The 17,971-nt window shown below is 40.0% G+C and overlaps 1 protein-coding gene across 5 annotated transcripts; it reads right to left on the minus strand.

Annotated features, from left to right (window-relative positions):
* Positions 1–361: 361 nt before the first annotated feature.
* On the minus strand, positions 362–17,472 carry LOC121711133 (ankyrin repeat and SOCS box protein 2-like). 5 transcript variants are annotated; one of them, XM_042094472.1, is made up of 10 exons: positions 17,439–17,472; positions 16,306–16,626; positions 14,621–14,728; positions 13,826–13,998; positions 11,344–11,499; positions 10,991–11,236; positions 10,667–10,838; positions 9,947–10,514; positions 3,761–3,914; positions 362–3,362 (listed from the first exon to the last, which is right to left on the minus strand). In XM_042094472.1, exons 1-10 carry the CDS (start codon positions 17,450–17,452, stop codon positions 3,196–3,198), a joined length of 2,079 nt encoding a protein of 692 aa, XP_041950406.1. In that variant the 5' UTR covers positions 17,453–17,472; the 3' UTR covers positions 362–3,195. The 5 variants fall into 5 exon arrangements, with proteins under 5 accessions (XP_041950406.1, XP_041950405.1, XP_041950408.1 ...); XM_042094471.1 differs by having other exon boundaries at positions 16,306–16,635; XM_042094474.1 differs by lacking the exon at positions 17,439–17,472 and adding an exon at positions 17,278–17,417.
* Positions 17,473–17,971: the final 499 nt, after the last annotated feature.

Raw genomic sequence — 17,971 nt, forward strand, 5'->3', positions numbered from 1 at the left:
TTGATGTCAACTCAACGTATGTACTCCCAATCATCCGTAAATTGATCTAAAGTGCATTTTACTCCGGATAATTCCTTTAATAGAACCCGACGGACAATGCGGTATCTAGCGTTCTAATAAGATGTAGCCTATAGGTCTACAGTAGAGCTTAGATCGGGCCCAAAAAATCAAGCCCGACCCTACCCGAGCCCGACCCGGCCCGACACATTAACTGTAATTATGAGCCCGAGCCCGGTTTAAACCCGACATTTTTTAAATACGTGGGCCATTATAACTGATGTTCTCAACTACAATTTCGAGTTGTTTGAGCTACAGAAATCCGTTTAGAATTATATTAATGAATAATACAACGGAGGATGAATAATGTAAACTATGTTTGTTTATTCAGAATGGAATGGATCACAAATGAATCCGAATGAAGAAACGTAAGCCACTTACAACCTAAAATTATGTCCCTGCAGCAAATCTCAACGCATTTCTCTGTGAGGGCTTGCCTCGCTCTCAGGTGTATGCTTGGAGAAGTGACAAAAGAGGACATTGAAGGCTGGCTATCATTATTTCTGCCATGGCAAGCTTGCTTCATGTTCATCTTAAAGTCTTTTTGCTGTCATAGGTGAACATTGTGCGCACTTAATGCACGCAACAAAGCATACCTGACAAATGCATAGCCTACCCCCGACTTTTCTCCAAACTTGCTCCAAGTTATTTCTCATGTTTTCATTTTTTTCTTTACATCTTCAAGCTTCACGTTGCACTTAAGCTACACAATACAGCACAGCAAGCCCGGTGTGATGCGTGCGAGTGGAGAAGATGCACATGACACGTGTTGCGTAGATGACATTACAAATTACATTTTGTAACTCTGAGCCTAACTTGTATAACTTTGTACACACACTTGTTACTTAGGCCTACTTTGTTAAATATATAATATTTCTGACTATGGCATAGCTTTAGCTCCCCACTCAAGTAGGCTAATGATTAAAAAAAAAATGCTTGATCAAGGACCCGGCCCGGCCCGCGGGCTCGGGCAGAGAATCTAAACTCTAGTATATTGACTCAGCCAGTTAGATAGCAAGCAAAGTCTACTTCCAGACAGGTGACACATTTTTAAGTTTTCATTTAATTTCTTTTCCTGCTATTAAGAAACACAATTTTGTCTGTTAAAACCAGGGACGTGCACAGTGGGGTTGCTCAGGTTGCCCGGGCAACTGCCCATATGCCCTTCTCGACTCACGTTGCCCTTCCAAGGGGGGAAATAAATTAATTAATTAATCATACAATGGATACAGAATTTCACGTAGGCCTAGATAAAAACATTTTGCAAAGCCTCATTCACTTCCATTCGGGCACCGAAAGTGAAAGTCAGTAGAAGGGCAAACTCTGTTTACGTGGCTGCAGCACTGCACGCGACCGGCACCTGAGCTGAGCTTGCATGAGCGGCCCTAGAACCATCTCTAAATGATAAAAAAGTAAAAATAATTTGTAGTTAGTATATTCATATAATATGTCATTTGCCGATGTGAAGTGCTGGAAAAGCTTGAAAATTGACATTGAAAGTGTTTGAAAAGTGCTTGAATTTGATCTTGGAATAGGTGTATGAACCCTGATTTTGGCTTGTAACTGTTGACGTGTTTGGAATTAAATCACAGATTATGGCCGATTGGCATGAAACTTTGCACAGATAATATTCAGATTAAGCCTTACATAGGTCTTGAATTTTTGAAGCCATATTCGAAAGCATTCGCCCATCACAGCCAATCAAATTCAGCGGCAAAGCTGCCAAACAGGAACTGACCCTATATCTCAGCCAATCTTTGGTTGCCAGACATGAAATGTGCTGTGACTGCTTACAATCATATGTCTGATGTAACAGCATTGAGTTGCCATGGCAACTCCAGTTTCTCAGCTTGGCCCCCTCATTGCTGCTTGCAGTTATATTTATTACTATTATTATTATTACACACTCCCAAAACATCAAATGTCCAGGTCAAAACCAAACTTTCCCCTCAAAACCATTCAACCTAGCTGAAAAAAATATAATACATTTTCTTCCGACACAGCACACAAGCCCTCAACAGCACAAATACTACAGCATAGTCTTACACACTGGCAGGGTTGGGTAGTAATGGATTACATGTAACCTGGATTACGTAATCTGATTACAAAAAAGTAACTATAATCAGCCCAGATTACAGCAAAAAATGTGTAATCAGATTAGTTACAATTGTTGGGGAATACTTGAATACATTTTATCATGCAAACAATGCAAACAACTTGTTTATGATGGCGTAACTAATGTTTTAATTTGACAAGCGGCCCATTCGTTTGTCCACTAGATGTCACTATCATCCAATTGCATGTGTAGTTTTTTGTCCAGAAAAGGGTTCACATCATAACCCAAGATGGAGGAGCCGTCAACGTTGACCGATACACCTGTTCCAGTCGGGAAAAATGCTATCAGTACTTGGCCATTCTTTCACACAAGCTTACATCACAGACCACTTGGAGGTGCAAACGGATGTATTCAAAAAATGTCTGTCTAGGAGCGCTTCCTGGACTCAAATTTGTTTGTTTGAGGTGCTCTTTGGATGGGAAAATGTAGATGAGAAAAAAACAGGGGATTCCAAGGCACTCTCAATTGTCAAAGGTTAAAAAGCCTTTATTTTGTTGGCTTGGTTACATTTAAACCTTTAAAAAACATTTGAACCTTTTAGAAGCTTTTTAACCTTTGACAATTGAGAGTGCCTTGGAATCCCCTGTTTTTTTCTCATCTACAATATCGGATGTATGTTGTGTGCAAGTGTAAAAAGTATTCTTACTTAGTAATCAGATTACATTACATTTTTGGGTAATCATGTTATTATGTTACTGATTACAAAAAATGCCATGTAATCTGTACACCTTGCAAAAACCTGTCATCATGTTACTTGATACTTGACACACTTGACTTACCTGACACAATATAAAGAACATCATTTCACACTTCAGTATGAAAAAAACTAACTGAAATTCAGTGAAAATGTTATAAACGTAAACACAGTTGAGCGGAAGACAGATACTGGCTTCCACTCTGAGGCAACAATCAAACATGGGAAAGGTCAGAGTTCGGGAAAGTTGTGGATAGTCAAGCTTTTGTTGGTTAGATTATTGACTGATAGTCAGTGCTTGAGTTAAGAGACACACACACACACACACTCAATCAAAAAAATAAGAATAGAGATTCTCAGATTCTCTGTTGTCGTAGAACAGGTACTTGATGAGTCGTCCAGGCAGAGGAAGGCTGGTCATTCTCCTCAGTCTCTGCCATCCCACCAGCTGGCGGATCCTCAGTCGGCACAGATGCATGAGGCAGAAGGATGGCTCTGAGGGTTTTAAGGACATTTTAAGATCACCTGGCCTCATTCACCAATATCTTCCTAAGAATTTTCTTAAATTTGCTCTTAAGAAGGTCCTACAAGAAAACCACTACAAAATGAAAGTAAATTGACACATACATGATCATTGCAACACACAATAGAAGTCAAACTCCAGTAGAACTGAGTTGATATCAAATCAGAGTACGTCTACAGCATTTCAGTTTTCTTGATGTACAGTACGCAACAAGCTCCGTGACATCCTAACAGTCACTTTTAGCAGTTAGTTTTACACCGTATTTTATTGAGCGACACTTGTCACCTGGACTATAAATTGGCTTTTAATATGGTGCAATTAATCTCATATATAGTATCAAAGTATCTGGAAGGTAACTCATTGTACTCACTTGATTTTTCTTTGATGTATACCCACTCCTTGTTGCTCTCAAGAAGTTCTGTGATTCTAGAACACAGTTTCACAGGACCAGTGTAATCAAGGAGAAGGTCAAGTATAGGTCCTGCCCAATAGGTGTAAAAGGGATCCGCTATAATCTCACAGAACTGTACAGAAAGGATAAAAGATCAGTTAGGAAGAACAAAAATCCACTTTTTCACCCAAATACAATAAACGACTAAAGATATGCTCACTGGCCACTCAACAGGTACACCTGTTGAACTGTTCATTAACACAAATATCTAATTAACCAATCGCATGGCTGCAATTCAATGCATTTAGGCATGTGCTGAAGCAATCAAGTCCATCAAACTTCAGCAATCAAGTCCATAGGCGTTCCTGTGCACAAGCCTTTAAAGGAACACGCCACCCAATGTCAGTAGTAATATATGTTCTTACCATTGTAGATCCTATCCACCACAGAGTTTAGAATCCATGCTTGATCGACCCCTCAGCCTCCCCCTCCCCTCTGAGCGAGAGAGAGGCACACACACTAGAGATGCGCTGATGGGCTATTATTTCAACCATAACTGCATAGCAAAACTTATCATCCATCAGCCATCCATCAGCACCATAGTTTTTTGACCAATTTTCAAAACCGCACCCGCCCACCATCCGCTGTTTAATGTATATGGGCGATGCAGCGCTGCTGACGTGAGTCTAGAAAGCTCTTCTGGTTCTAGAAAGACTGATCCAATGCAGCAAATATATTAAAAGGCTAAAGTCCTACATTGGCTATGTTGTAGCCTATCCCCAGAATATCAGCAGCAAACTCAGTCTCTGTCTCGCAAAACAGTCTCCAAATAAAACGCACATCGGCATGTTGCCTATTCTGCCAGTGCCAATATATCGTCCAAAATGCTTGATTGCATTCTCCACATTTTTAGCTACATTTTCATGTACCACATCAGCATTTTTGTTCAGTGAATCTTTTGTAAATTGCTTTACAATTACCGTTGGGCCTATAGGCCTATTGCCTGGCTTGCCTCAGCTTCGGTCACGTCCTTTTACAATTTTATCATTGTAATAAAAAATGCAATTTGCCACATAATTTCAACATGCTGCTGGCCTACTATGCCTATTTTACTTTATTTTTTGCAAAAAGAAAGAAATCCTTGATAAAATAAGTCATTCACATTATAGGCTACTTTACGCACTGTCCTGTCAGGGTGACACTATGACAAGCCTGTTCTGAAGACTCCCATTCATTTTGACTGCAGGGGAAGAGAGCGCGTCTTTTTCAGACAGACAGCGCAATTCATTTTATAGGCTACCAGCAGGCCGATCGGACAAACTATGGCGCCTCGATATTAAAAAAACGCCGATTCCATTCATTCTCTGAAAGTCCACTGCACAACAGTGCAAAGTGCATGTTCACATTTTTAGTAACAAACGCCAAACTTGCTTGCTTGCCTTACACATCTAAGTTTTCTGACTATTTTTCTTACCTTCTTTTTCCGCTGTGGATGTTATTGAGTTTGTAGAAGTTTTAGCTCTTACGTTCTGAACATCTCGCACTGCCATCGCCCGATGTCATTTCTGAGTCATATCACTCTCTGTCTCTCTTTTAAATGCCTATTCCCTGAATGATAGGCTACAATTACTATGTGTTTTATATATAGGCTAATATCGAAACAAAATAACCCAGGCAGTCTCATCTAGGACAGGGGTGAGCAACTAATTTCCCCAAGGGGCTACATGACAAACTGGGACTGTTGAGGAGGGCCGGACCCAAAATACCGAACTCAAGTCTGAACTTAATTCTGTCCAATTCTATTCTGTTCTTGTATAACATTAAGTAAATCATATGGTTTTGTTTACTACTCGTAAGAACAGATGAAAATGTGAGGTAGACAAAGGAAAAACAGAAATAGGCTATTTAATCTATGTCCAGTATTTAATCCTCATTCTCGAAAATTATTTTTTGACATTGACATTTTTTTCAGTTTTCAAAGACTGATATAAAAAAGTAGGCCTGCTACAATATCTATATAATTAGGCTAGGCCATGAAAATGTGAAGGAGTCAGTACAACCATAGGCCTGTGCCACCATTTCATCAACACTCAGCAATATTTTATCATTAAATCATTATCATCATTAAATGAACTCTATGCAGAATTAGACTATGAAAATGTGAAGCAGACAATAGTAGGCTGTCATTAGTTAATCAACATGCACAAAGAAAACTATTTTAAAAATGTAGGCCATGTTTTTGCTTTAACTTTATGCACAAAACTGTGATTGGTCAGCTCGCCCTGTGTGTTGAGCCGGCTGCTTCAAGCAACCTGTGGGTAGTAGCATACTAGTGCTCTAACATAAGCTTTGCAAATAAACTCAGACATATTTTGACAATGACGGGGTTATCTGAATGTAAACTATCTATCTGCCAGTAACGTTTTGATATTAACACTTCGTATCGCCAACAAACAGCAGGAGTTCGTTCTGACAACCTTTGCGGTGGTGAGCGACGCAGACATAAGAGACACAAAACTTTGAAAGGTTTACGCCGACTTAAAGGCAACTGCATTGTGTCGACGCAGAAGCATACATTCTATTCACCAGCACATCAGTGAGGGTGTTTACATCGTATGCATCCACGCACAAATGTATGGGCGTACAAATAGCAGTCGCTTTCAAAATAAAAGCAACGATATTGATTTGCGTGCATTATCTCTGTGCTAGGCTCTTGACTATTGTTCTTTCACGGAGCTTACGCGGGCCGGTCAGGGAAAGCCCACGATGTGGCCCGCGGGCCGTATGTTGCCCATGTATGATCTAGGATATAACACAGGTTGAAGTCAACATCAAGTTGGTTCTGTTTAGGGTGATGAATGTGTGTAAACATCTGTAGATGACTCAGAAATGAAGATAAGGAAGTGAATAGTGGCAAGAGGCAAGCCGAAGGCTGCTGACAAGGGCCCGACGCTATTGTAAAGCAATTTACAAAAGATTCACTGAACAAAAATGCTGATGTGGTACATGAAAATTTTGCTAAAAATGTGGACAATGCAATCAAGCATTTTGGACGATATATTGGCACAAGCTGGCAGAATAGGCAACATGGCGATGTGTGTTTTATTTGGAGACTGTTTTGCGAAACAGAGACTGAGTTTGCTGCTCATATTCTGGGGATAGGCTACAACACAGCCAATCCAATCAAGCATGGATTCTAAACTCTGTGGTGGATAGGATCTACAATTAGGTGTTAATTAATATTACTACGCTAGGTCAAAGTACTCCCAAGTGCTATTGCGCCACACATTGTAGTTCTCCTGTTTATTCACTTGGAAAATCGCCACGTTTCATGTTGTGTGACCGTAGACATTTTTATCAACTACTCGTGCAACTGTATTTAAGTCGGGAAAACGTGGATGTTTTTGATTACTTCTACGTCTGGCTACGTCTGAGCCTGCTAGCATAGCAACATGCTAACACATTCGCGCTGCGCACCAGAGAGTTTAAGTGCACGTACCGACACGGGAGAGGTATGACTCAACTCGTGAAAGTTAAGGTAAGAACATATATTACTACTGACATTGAGTGGCATGTTCCTTTAATGATGCAGGTGCATGTGAGGCAGGTAAGTATAATCCAAAAGTGACAGATCAAAGTCACCGCACACTGATCACTATTGTATAGTTTTTTTATTTGGAGCAAAAAACGCGTTTTGCACAGCACTCTGCAGAGCGAACCTGATGAAGTGCTTAGTGAAATGTGTTGTTTGCTCCAAATAAAACAAAATATAAAATAGTGATCAGTGTGCAGTGACTTTGATCTTTAACTTTTTGTTCAAACTTAAGCACTTTGAACCTGGCGTGGTTATTGGTATTAGGCGGGCTGGTCTGAGTATTTCAGAAACTCCTGATCTACTGCAAACACACAACTATGTTTTTTTATGGTTCACAAAGAATGGTCCGAAAAAGAGAGCAGTGAGCGTCCGTTCTGTGGGTGAAAATGCCTTGTTCAGGTTGGCCGTGGGTCCGTAAGAAAGTCTTTATCACTTTTCCTAAAAATAACGTATTAAAAAGTATGAAATTGTCTTCAATTCAGATTGGATGGCTCTTACATATATATATATTTGTCAACCAATGACACTGAAAGACCGGGGTGCAAGAAACTTGGTGGGCTTGAAGCCCCACAAGGATGACACGGAACCATTGTTTTTCACATTCACATGGAGGGTAGGGCAGACACAGTTTTCTGTGAATATCTTTAGATTGGTAGGGGCTAGGAGGACCACATTGTTTTTGTATGTTGGTTTTAAGGGGCCATGTCAATGAAAAAGCAAAAATGAGGTGTTGTAATTGTAGGCATCTCTGGCTGACATGGTCAAAACGGTACGAAATTGGAGGTGTAGGATCATTATGACCCTCCGAATGCATGCCACGTTTCATGGAATTCCGTTCATGGGGGGGCCACACAATAAATTAATTTATGTGTACATTTAGAGCGCTTTTATACCTTTTTTTGTTCCGAATCGATACATTTTTTCTCCATTGTCCCATGGGTTTGTTTGTGTTCACATTGCAGAATTTCTATCGGAACAGATGATATGACAAACCCACGTGGGATTAAACGTTGGTCTACAAACAAACCCACTCGCGATTAAACTGTTACCTGATTGGTCACATTTGACAGCTGATGATAGGCCTACTATCCTGACCTGCAGTCACCTAACCCCACATTTCACATGGGCTATTCAGAGCTCCATATGTGCGTGTGTGTGCGTTCAAAGTCTTCTCCCACTCCCGTTTTCGCACGTAACTCCGGTAAAGTTGGCCTAAGACATTCTCTTGAAATTCAAAACATAGGTTGGCTAGATATATACTCTGTTAAAAGTGGAATAAAATTGTAGCCTAATGTGTAGGCTTACAGAAATGTAGCCTAAGCACCAGCCTAACAACGCTCCACGGCTTAAGTGCCCTTGAGCATAAGAGCTCAATGCAGAGATAAATGCATTGGGATAAATGCAGAGACCAAATTTCCCTCACGGGATCAAAAGAGCATATACCTACCTACCTACCTACCTACCTACCTACACATACACGTACATGTATGCACACACACACAAACATGCACACACACATAAAAACACACATGCAGGCAAGCAGGCACACACATAAACACACAGTAGACATGGAGGCATATGTACACACTAAAAAAAAAAAATGCAAAAAAACCTGCATAGTATCCCTTTAAAGGGACACCAGGCAAGCCTGATGCTTTTTCTCTACGAAACTCCCCCTCGCTTGGTCTGAAGCTCTTTACCTTTTCTTTGCAACAATCGCTAGGGTTTCGTTAGCCTGCCTCTGTGCTGTGGATGCAGGATGTAAACTGATCCTGCTTCGGTCAGTGGTTACGATACACTGAACTTGCAAGCTAACATACCTTATGTGCGATTTTGGGAACTCTATGATTAATAGAACTAAAATAGATGACGATTGAAAACTCATGAAAACGCACGATCTGGACATTTTATCGTAACTCAGCTTTTGATTGTTTCCGCTTTGGGTCAAATCGGTGACGCTTGCACGTCAGGTTTTTGTCGCAATTTATTTTCGTGGGTTTATCACTAGGATTTTGATGAAAACTAGCCACTGTTTACCTTGGGATTTCTCAGAAACAGAGGCATGTAGAAATAAACGGGTTGTACCCACTGAGAGCTTAAAGTCTCACCTTTTAAACAAGCCATAGTATGTGTCCATATCTATAACATGGAATATGCTGTGGATCTACAAAAATTGTCAACAATAATCTAGATTGCTGGCACTCTGGGCCAAAGCTTCGGAAAACAGTGCAGCATTCAAAGTGTTAAAAAGTCTTTCCACATTTGACTACGCCAACCAAAAATTTGTCAATCTTTGATCTTATAGGAAGACAGTGTTAGTTTACTGAACATACAATCAAGCTTCTGTCATGGCTGTATCAGTTCCCTTATCTTAAACCCCTGTGAAAACCTTTGGGATGAGCAAAACATGAGACTGCACAACAAAGTAAATAGCACACATCGCTACCTACACCAGGGTATAAATAGCATTCACTTCTAATTAGGCTATACACTGGTACAAATACCATATTGATGATATTTGTACCGGGGTGAAAATAGCCTTTGCCAAAAAAGAAAATACTCTGTATAACCTGTGCAGCTTCGCTCTGAGGAATTTCATCAAGGTCCAGCTCATTCCTAGTAGTAAGCCGGCTCTTGATTGGAGGATGTGGGCTGCCTCCATAAACACATGAGAAACAGGCGTTGGCATCACATCCATTGTCCAGCAGGAACTTGAACATCAGTGTGTGCTTCATACAAAAGAGCAGAGCTCCAGGAAAGGTAGTGGGGAGTGTTGGCACGCAGGCATTCACATTGGCACCGTACTCCACCAGCAAAGACACCATCTCTGTATTTCCCTTTCTCACGGCTAAAAGAAGAGGGCTGAAAAAATCCAGATTGGGGTCAGCGCCTGCCTCCAGCAGCATGGAGGCTGTGTCTATGTTGCTGTTGCGTATAGTGAAGTGGAGGGCTGAGCAGCACCAGTTGTCATAAATCTGGGAGTGGTTATACTTAAGCACAGAGTTGACATCAAAGCCCGCATTGATGAGAATCTCCAAGATATCCTCTCTGTTATGCTCTGCTGAAAGGTGGAGTGGGCTAATGCCACTCTCTAGCATGATCACTTTGTCCGTATGTGGAATCAATAAGGACACGATTCTGCCCAAAGACAGAATGAAAGTTAAGAAACATGCAAAGTTATGCAGTATTAGATCAGATAATTTACCTTAAATACTTGGTTGCACTGGTACTAGTTTTTGGGAAAATGGTTTGATTGAAGCTATTCAAGTTCCGAATTCAAAATTACCAACCTAGCATGTCCATTCTTTGAAGCGATGTGTAGAGGAGTTAGTCCTGCTTTGGTTGTTTTGTTCACATTTGCTCTTTTAGACAGAAGCAGCCTCACCACCTCTTCATGGCCATTCTTGGATGCTTCAAATAAAGGTGTTGCTCCATCCCTAGTTTGACAGTCAGTATAGGCTCCTTAGAAATGTAAATGAGAGAAGTTGTTATAATACATTTGAAAGGCAATACTGTATTTCACTTGTCTATTTGAGAAAAAGCCCGACCAATTTTATCATGAACAGCCTGTGTTCTTATTTGACCAGTGTGATCTAAATACTGATGAAACTAACCATGTTCAATTAGGAGGTTCAATACTTCTGTGCCTCCTCCCTGGGCAGCCATGAATAGTGGTTCAATGCCGTAAGTGTTTCTGGCTCTTATGTTTGCTCCAGCCTTCACTAGAAGCTTGCACATGCCAAGACTTTTGTGTCGCACCGCTTCATGTAATGGTGTCATTCCTATCGCATTGGCCTGTGAGGCTTTGGCTCCAAACCTCAGTAGAAGCTCCACTATTTCCTCAGTTGCATTTTCACAAGCTGGAAAGAGTGGATTTGTTCAGAGATAGATAAGTACAGATTTATCAAGTCTTTCTTGGTATAGGACTGATTAGCTTCTCAATATTCCTCTCTAATATAAGGGATACCTGTGTAGAGAGGTGATTCTCCTACATTATCGGCTGTATTGGGATCTGCTCCTGCCTCAAGAAGATACTGGACACACAACGGGTTTTTGCCGGCAGCAGCCAACATCAGAGGTGTCTGGCGCTTGTTGGTACGTTTGTCGATTAGTTTAGGAAAGGCTTCAGTTGGTATGGATATAATAGAAACATAATTATTAATGGCAAATCAGATAGAACAGTAGACATGGCTGTCTCTCAAACACAAGGAAATATCCTTCAAAGCTTCTTTTTCAAGAAAGTTAAGTCATCGAGTCTTGCCGACACACTGTTCCAATATTAAGCATCCTTTAAATTCTACCAAGGACAAAGTCCTTAATTTCACATAATTTTTAAGGATGCCTCTGTGTATCCTCAGCTTGCTTGAAAACACCCATAATCCTGTGCCTACATTTATGCAGGACTTGAAAACAGTGCTAAACAAGGCCATTCACGAACTGTTTCTTTGTAGATGTATTGTTACTCAGTCCCTCCAGGAATTCGCAATGTTGCGATCACAACAATTAACGCAAATTCAGCAAATCCTCGTGAATTCTGGGCGACCTCGCAATTTTGTCCAAACACTGCAACTTTTTCGCAAATTTGACCAATCATCATGGTTTCCCCGTGAAATTTCACCTACCACAACAGCCCCTCGCGCAGAATATTGACTCAGATGCCACACTCACTTCTGCAGACACCAAAGACTGCCCTATAACTTGTTCACTCCTCTGTAGTTTTGATGACAATAAATAGAAGGCTAACGTTAATGATCTGCTTTACTTGCATCTGTCATCTCAACCTACAGTAGTGTTGCTAACCTGCCTAAGCTATGAAAGTAAGTTAATTAAGGCCTACTTGGTTTACTGACATTTGAGTAGGCTACAATATGCAACCCATTGGCAAACGTTTACACCTGCAGATGTCCTTTTAGCTCGTGTCATGTTTGCTAGCTTGTGGGCTCAGTTTGTGTAGTGCTACCAAAATCATAGAAATTAATAACATTGTAAGACATTTACCTCTTCTATGATCCAAGAATGATTTCATACGAGTTATTTGTTAACATTTATTTTAACTAATGACATAGAAAACATCCCGAATTCTATCCACATATCGTAATGCACTATGCAAAAAGTTATTTCCAGTCGTAGCCGAACACAGTGAAAAGCGTTCCAATCCACTTAGATATGTTATTACGCTACTCTCACGTCCTTAAAGTGGCAGGCAGTCAATTATACATAGGCTACACACCACCAATGTAATAACATTAAAGAAAAGTGTAGTCTAATAGTTTAAATCAATATGAAATTACTAGATTCTTAGTTGGCTATTAGTAATTATGCAAGTCACAGAATATAAATTATTAAAAATATATGAACTTAATATTACAACATATATGAATGTATTGAGACATATGACATTATGCCATCTCATAGGGGGCTGTCTTTTTTGGACAGTTCTACGAAAGGTTATACTGCTTTGTGAATTACCCTAGTCAAAGTATTTACACAAATAAAGTAGGCCTACTTTGATTTTCTGTAACCCTTACTATTTACCTTTACTTATCCTTTTTAATAAGCATCAAGATGATCAGTGTAATTTTGGTCTTACTAACCTTAATTACCCTCAATTAAAAAATAATTTTTAAAAAAATCGCAACTATTTTTGCAAGTTTCACTTCCTCTCGCAATTTCTTCGCAACAAACAGCTAAAAACACCGCAACTTCCATCACAATTTTTTAGAAAAGTTGTCGAGAAATCAGGCATTTTAGATCGCAACAATCTCAAAAAATCCTCGCGGAATCCTGGAGGGACTGGTTATGCAAGTCGTAAGGTGGTGGTAGTTTAATGGTTAAGGAGTTGAGCTAGCATGTAGAAGCCTAAAAAGTTGTGGCTTAATTTCCCGGCTTCCACAGTGGCCCTTGTAAAGCGTCTGCTAAATGAAAAGAATAAATGTAAGAGAATTAAGGGCTCAGGTCATTTTGACAAGGAACTTTCACACCGTAATTGTGTGAAGAAGGCAGAGGTATTTAGCAGGGAATTCTCTTAGAGTGGATTGTCAGACAGCGATAACACTTTTTCTATAAGGCTTTGCTTAATGGTTACTGCCATGTGCAGTTCTACTGTAGCAAACGGATCAAAGTGCATAATTACTTTTAATGATGCACATTCATTGAAGAAGTGGGGCATGAGGTATGAATTTCAATAATGCACACGTACTGTACGGTTTCCTGCACACTCAATAGTCTGCCCGAATGCTAGCAAGAAGCCTTGCCTTGTCTTTAAAAAATTTGATTCAGCAGGACTCCGCTCTACCAATGAAGGAGCCTTGAGGATCCTTGACTTTGAGAAACAACATTTATGTCACTGTTGCACATGTACTAACATATTATTTCACTCATACAGAACAAGCATCCCAGAAACTGATCATTTTATATGTGTAGCCTCAAAAATGGTCTCTCACTCGTACCTTTCACTAGCACTCTCAAACATTCCTCATAACTATAGTATGCAGCATCATGCAAATGTATCCAGCCGTTTTTGTTTGGTGTACTCAGAGTGTCAGAAGGCTGTTCCTGCAATACTTCAAGGAGTTTTGGGGCATCATTCCTCCAGATGGCTGATTGTATAGCAGACATGTCCCTGTAAGACCAAACATAAATTCTAGTACATAAATTCTAGTAATGTTTAAATTGTTTTTGGAAAATATGTAAGATATAGAAGGGAGATAGAAGGGTCATAATGATAACAGTCATAGTATAACATAGTATATCCTTTACCAAGCCCCTGATTGCGAGTGTCATATTGCTTTTATTCAACAGTTGTACTACCAACTAATCAAGATTGAAGACATTAAATTGTGTTTTCTATGTATTGTTTTTCTTTGTCCTCTGCCCTAAAACATAGTTCCAATTTTGTTCTTGGTGTCCACTGTTGCCAAAACAATGCAGCATATAGAGCCAAGTTCAGTGAGGTTTTACGAGCCTGAACACAATAGTTTGTTAAGTCTTTCTTGTCATATCCACATCCATTTTACACTCCATTTTCTCACTCAATAATTGTCAAATGTGAGGTTATGAGGTAACTCACGTTGAAGTGATTTACTAGAGGAGAAAAGTCCCTCTCAATGCCTCTTGTCCAATCAGAAATTAATACTGTAGTTTGACCGGACCTAACAGGATGTGATGTAGTGCTATTACAACACTCTCCTCATTGAATACTGTACATTTCATTTGAATAATGGAAATTATGCAGGTGTTCTTACTCCATTGGTTTGAGTCTAACTTGCAAACCTCCATTGTTGTTTTTCGTCCAAGAACACACCCTCACTCCGTCTCCAGCACAGTTATGTGAACTCTCCGGCCGGTTTTGGCTAAACAGAAATAACAGATGTGCCAAAGATATTGTAAATTGTAAATCAGGTTTATTGGCCAAGTATACTTGCAAGGAATGTGTGCTCTGCATTTTACCCATGTGTACAATATAAAGTCAGCATTGACGATAGGAATTGTGCAATCCAATCTCTAAGCTGTTAAAGGGGAACTATGCAGTTTGTTCAGCTTAGTTTAACTTAACTTCACAGCTTCGGAGTCATTGCAATGGTTATATGAGTTTTTCTGGGGCGAATGTAACAAATTGCTTTACTGCACTACACACATACACACCAGGCACCGGCAATGGAGTTTCTCAGACATTCGTCATGGCAGAGCCAGCAAAAAGAAGCAGAAAGTGAGTAAACTTGTTGGAGAAACAGGGAAAGAGGAAACAGCAGACTGACCGATTGAGGAGTGTCGCAAAATATATACTCTGAAGCTGTAGGAGGAGCTCTGCAGGGAAACCTGCGAGCAAAAAGCGACGCAGCGAAGAAATTGCCAATAGTTAATAATTGCGGCATAGTTTCTCTTTAAAGGTGTCCAATGCGGTTTTGGGTTGTAGGGCTCCCCCTAGAGTTACAGAGTATTTATTTTACCTTGCCATTGTAAATACTTGTCAAAGTTTTAGCCTCTCCTCTCAGACACCGGTACATGGGCATTTGTTTTGGAGCCAAAGTCAACAGCCAAATTGCAAACTGGTTCTCCGCATGTGGGGCGTTGCCAGCTATGCTAGGTGTGTGATTCTCCATGTTTTTTGTATGTATTCTCCACTATTTTGTTTAAAATGACTTTGAAGCTGTATAATAACTCATTGAGTGCCAAAAACGTAATATTACGTTTTTCCTTCCCATGCGTTGAATGCCAAAAACGTAATATTACGTTTTTAGCTTTTTTTTTTTAAATTACGAAACTAGACACTCTAACACACCTTATATGTGATTTTGGGAACTCTGTGATGAATGGAAATGAAATATATGACGATCGAAAACTCATGAAAACGCACAATCTGGACATTTTATCTGGACATTTTATCATAACTCGGTTGCCGCTTTGGGTCGAATCAGTGACGCATGCACGTCAGGTCAAAACCAGGCCATTTTCGTGGGTCTATCACTAGGTGGCAGTCTCGCCAGGTCTCGCTGATCACTTCCCGGAAAGTTTACACAAGTAAGTAACAGGCAACACTTCATATTTAATGAAAGACATTATATCTCCATTTCTAGAAAAAAAAACAGCGATTTTTATGAAAACTAGCCACTGTTTAGCTTGGGATTTCTCAGGAACAGAGGCGTGTAGAAATACACGGTTTGCACCCAGCGAGAGCTTAAAGTCTCACCTTTTAATCGAGCCAATGTATGTGTTCATAGCTATAACACAGAATATGCTGTGGCTGTACAAAAATCATCAACAATGGTCTAGATTGCTGGCACTCTAGGACAAAGCTCCCGAAAACAGCTTGGCATTCAATGAGTTAAGGTAAAACAACTTGCATAGGATGCCTTTAAAATCTATAGCATTTCGCTATAGAGTTATGCATATGGAACAGTTGTACTATATATCTTTGATTGAGTATCACCTGGGTAGATTGGCGGTTTGATGTGGGTTGGCAGCGGGAGGGATGTTCCGAGTGTGTAAAGCTGTTTGTCTCAGAGCTCTGTGATTCTCCTGCTGCAGCTCTAGTAATGTTGGCATGGTTTCATGCTCAAAGGGCATAGGTTGGCTTGCTGTAGCTAGTGAATAAGATGACCTCTCTGAGGGCTCTGAGGAAGGTATATCACTCAGACTGCATTCAATGGCCAGCTGAATCAGTTCAGCATCAGACAAGCCACTGTAGATGCTGTAGTCCTCGAAAGCTTGATCAGCCGTAGTTGCTGCTGCCATGGTGGTCATGATGAATCTGGCAAAACTAAAGAGATTAGGTGGGCTCTCTGTCCAACAGTGAATGAAAGGGCATGCAATCATATTCTGTAGCCAGGTCTAGAAGCTCAACATTTCCCATGGTCTAAACAGACAGAAAACATTTGACCTTACTGGCATAAATGCTGATATTTGTGAATGAACTGGCGATTCACTTGTATAAATTTACCACCATGTTAAGCAGACATTTTGATTTCTGTCCAAATGTAATGCAGTACAGAATAATGCAATGCAGTTATAAGAAGCACATCACCCCATTGTTTCCATTTAGTCAGAACTTAAGTATAGCTATGGGTTGCACTGTTTTCTATGTTTGTTGTACTATGTTTGTTGTACTTAGTTCCAAATCAAGCTAATTCAACTTATTTGTATATTTGTATGTCAACTTATTATTTGCAATTATCTGTTGTTCATAGAGAAATAAAAGTTATCAACAAGGGGCATTATCAATATCTATGTTTTGTGATTGTACTGTTACTGCACAGCAAATGGTCTGCCATAGTCAACCTTGATACAGTTATTTGAAGTATACAGCTACAGGTGATACAGGACAGTATTACATTGTACAATCTCAACTCCAGTTACTTCCAAAAAGTGTAGAAATATCCAAAAAGCTGAAATATTAACTTACATTTGATGGAACCTTCTCCCTCCTCCACAGTTGCTGTCTGTCTGAAGTCTGAGTGTCTCTGGGAGTCTTGAGTGTGTTCAATCCATAAGGCCATTTGATATGGGATTTTTAGTTGATGACCTAGTTTATTTATTTTGCTGCCATCTAAAAATAAGGCTGACATTTGATGGAACATTCTCCCTCCCCCACAGTTGCTTTCTGTCTTATGCCTGGGTGTTTAATGAGTCTTGAGTGTGTTATTAAATCCTTTAAGGACCATTTGATATGAGATTTATTGTTGATGACCTAGTCCATTTGTTTTGCTGCCAGCTGAAATGAAAGCTGTCTTGACATCAATATTTGAATTTTCATCGTAAAACATTTAACTTGACAGATATAGGATTCATAACTGCTGTAGGCCTATTTAGTAAAAGGCAAAACATAGAGGAGTGAATATAGGCTACAGCAACAAGCTTATCCTGAAACTCAGCAATATAAAACATGTGTTTTGTACATTACACCATAAATTAAGGGTTCAATTGGAGCTTATATCTATTTCACCAGCTAATATTTGTGCTGCTGTTTTGTCTCTCTGATTTTGTTTTGTTTTATTTCACATGTCGCCCGTCTGTGACGTGATGCCATTAGCGGTTGGCCTAGTCTACGCTACCATGCATGCAGGCATAGTCATCTAACGCTAATCAACACTGCTTGT

Source organism: Alosa sapidissima, chromosome 6, assembly GCF_018492685.1.
Source record: "Alosa sapidissima isolate fAloSap1 chromosome 6, fAloSap1.pri, whole genome shotgun sequence".
Lineage (NCBI taxonomy): Eukaryota > Metazoa > Chordata > Actinopteri > Clupeiformes > Clupeidae > Alosa > Alosa sapidissima.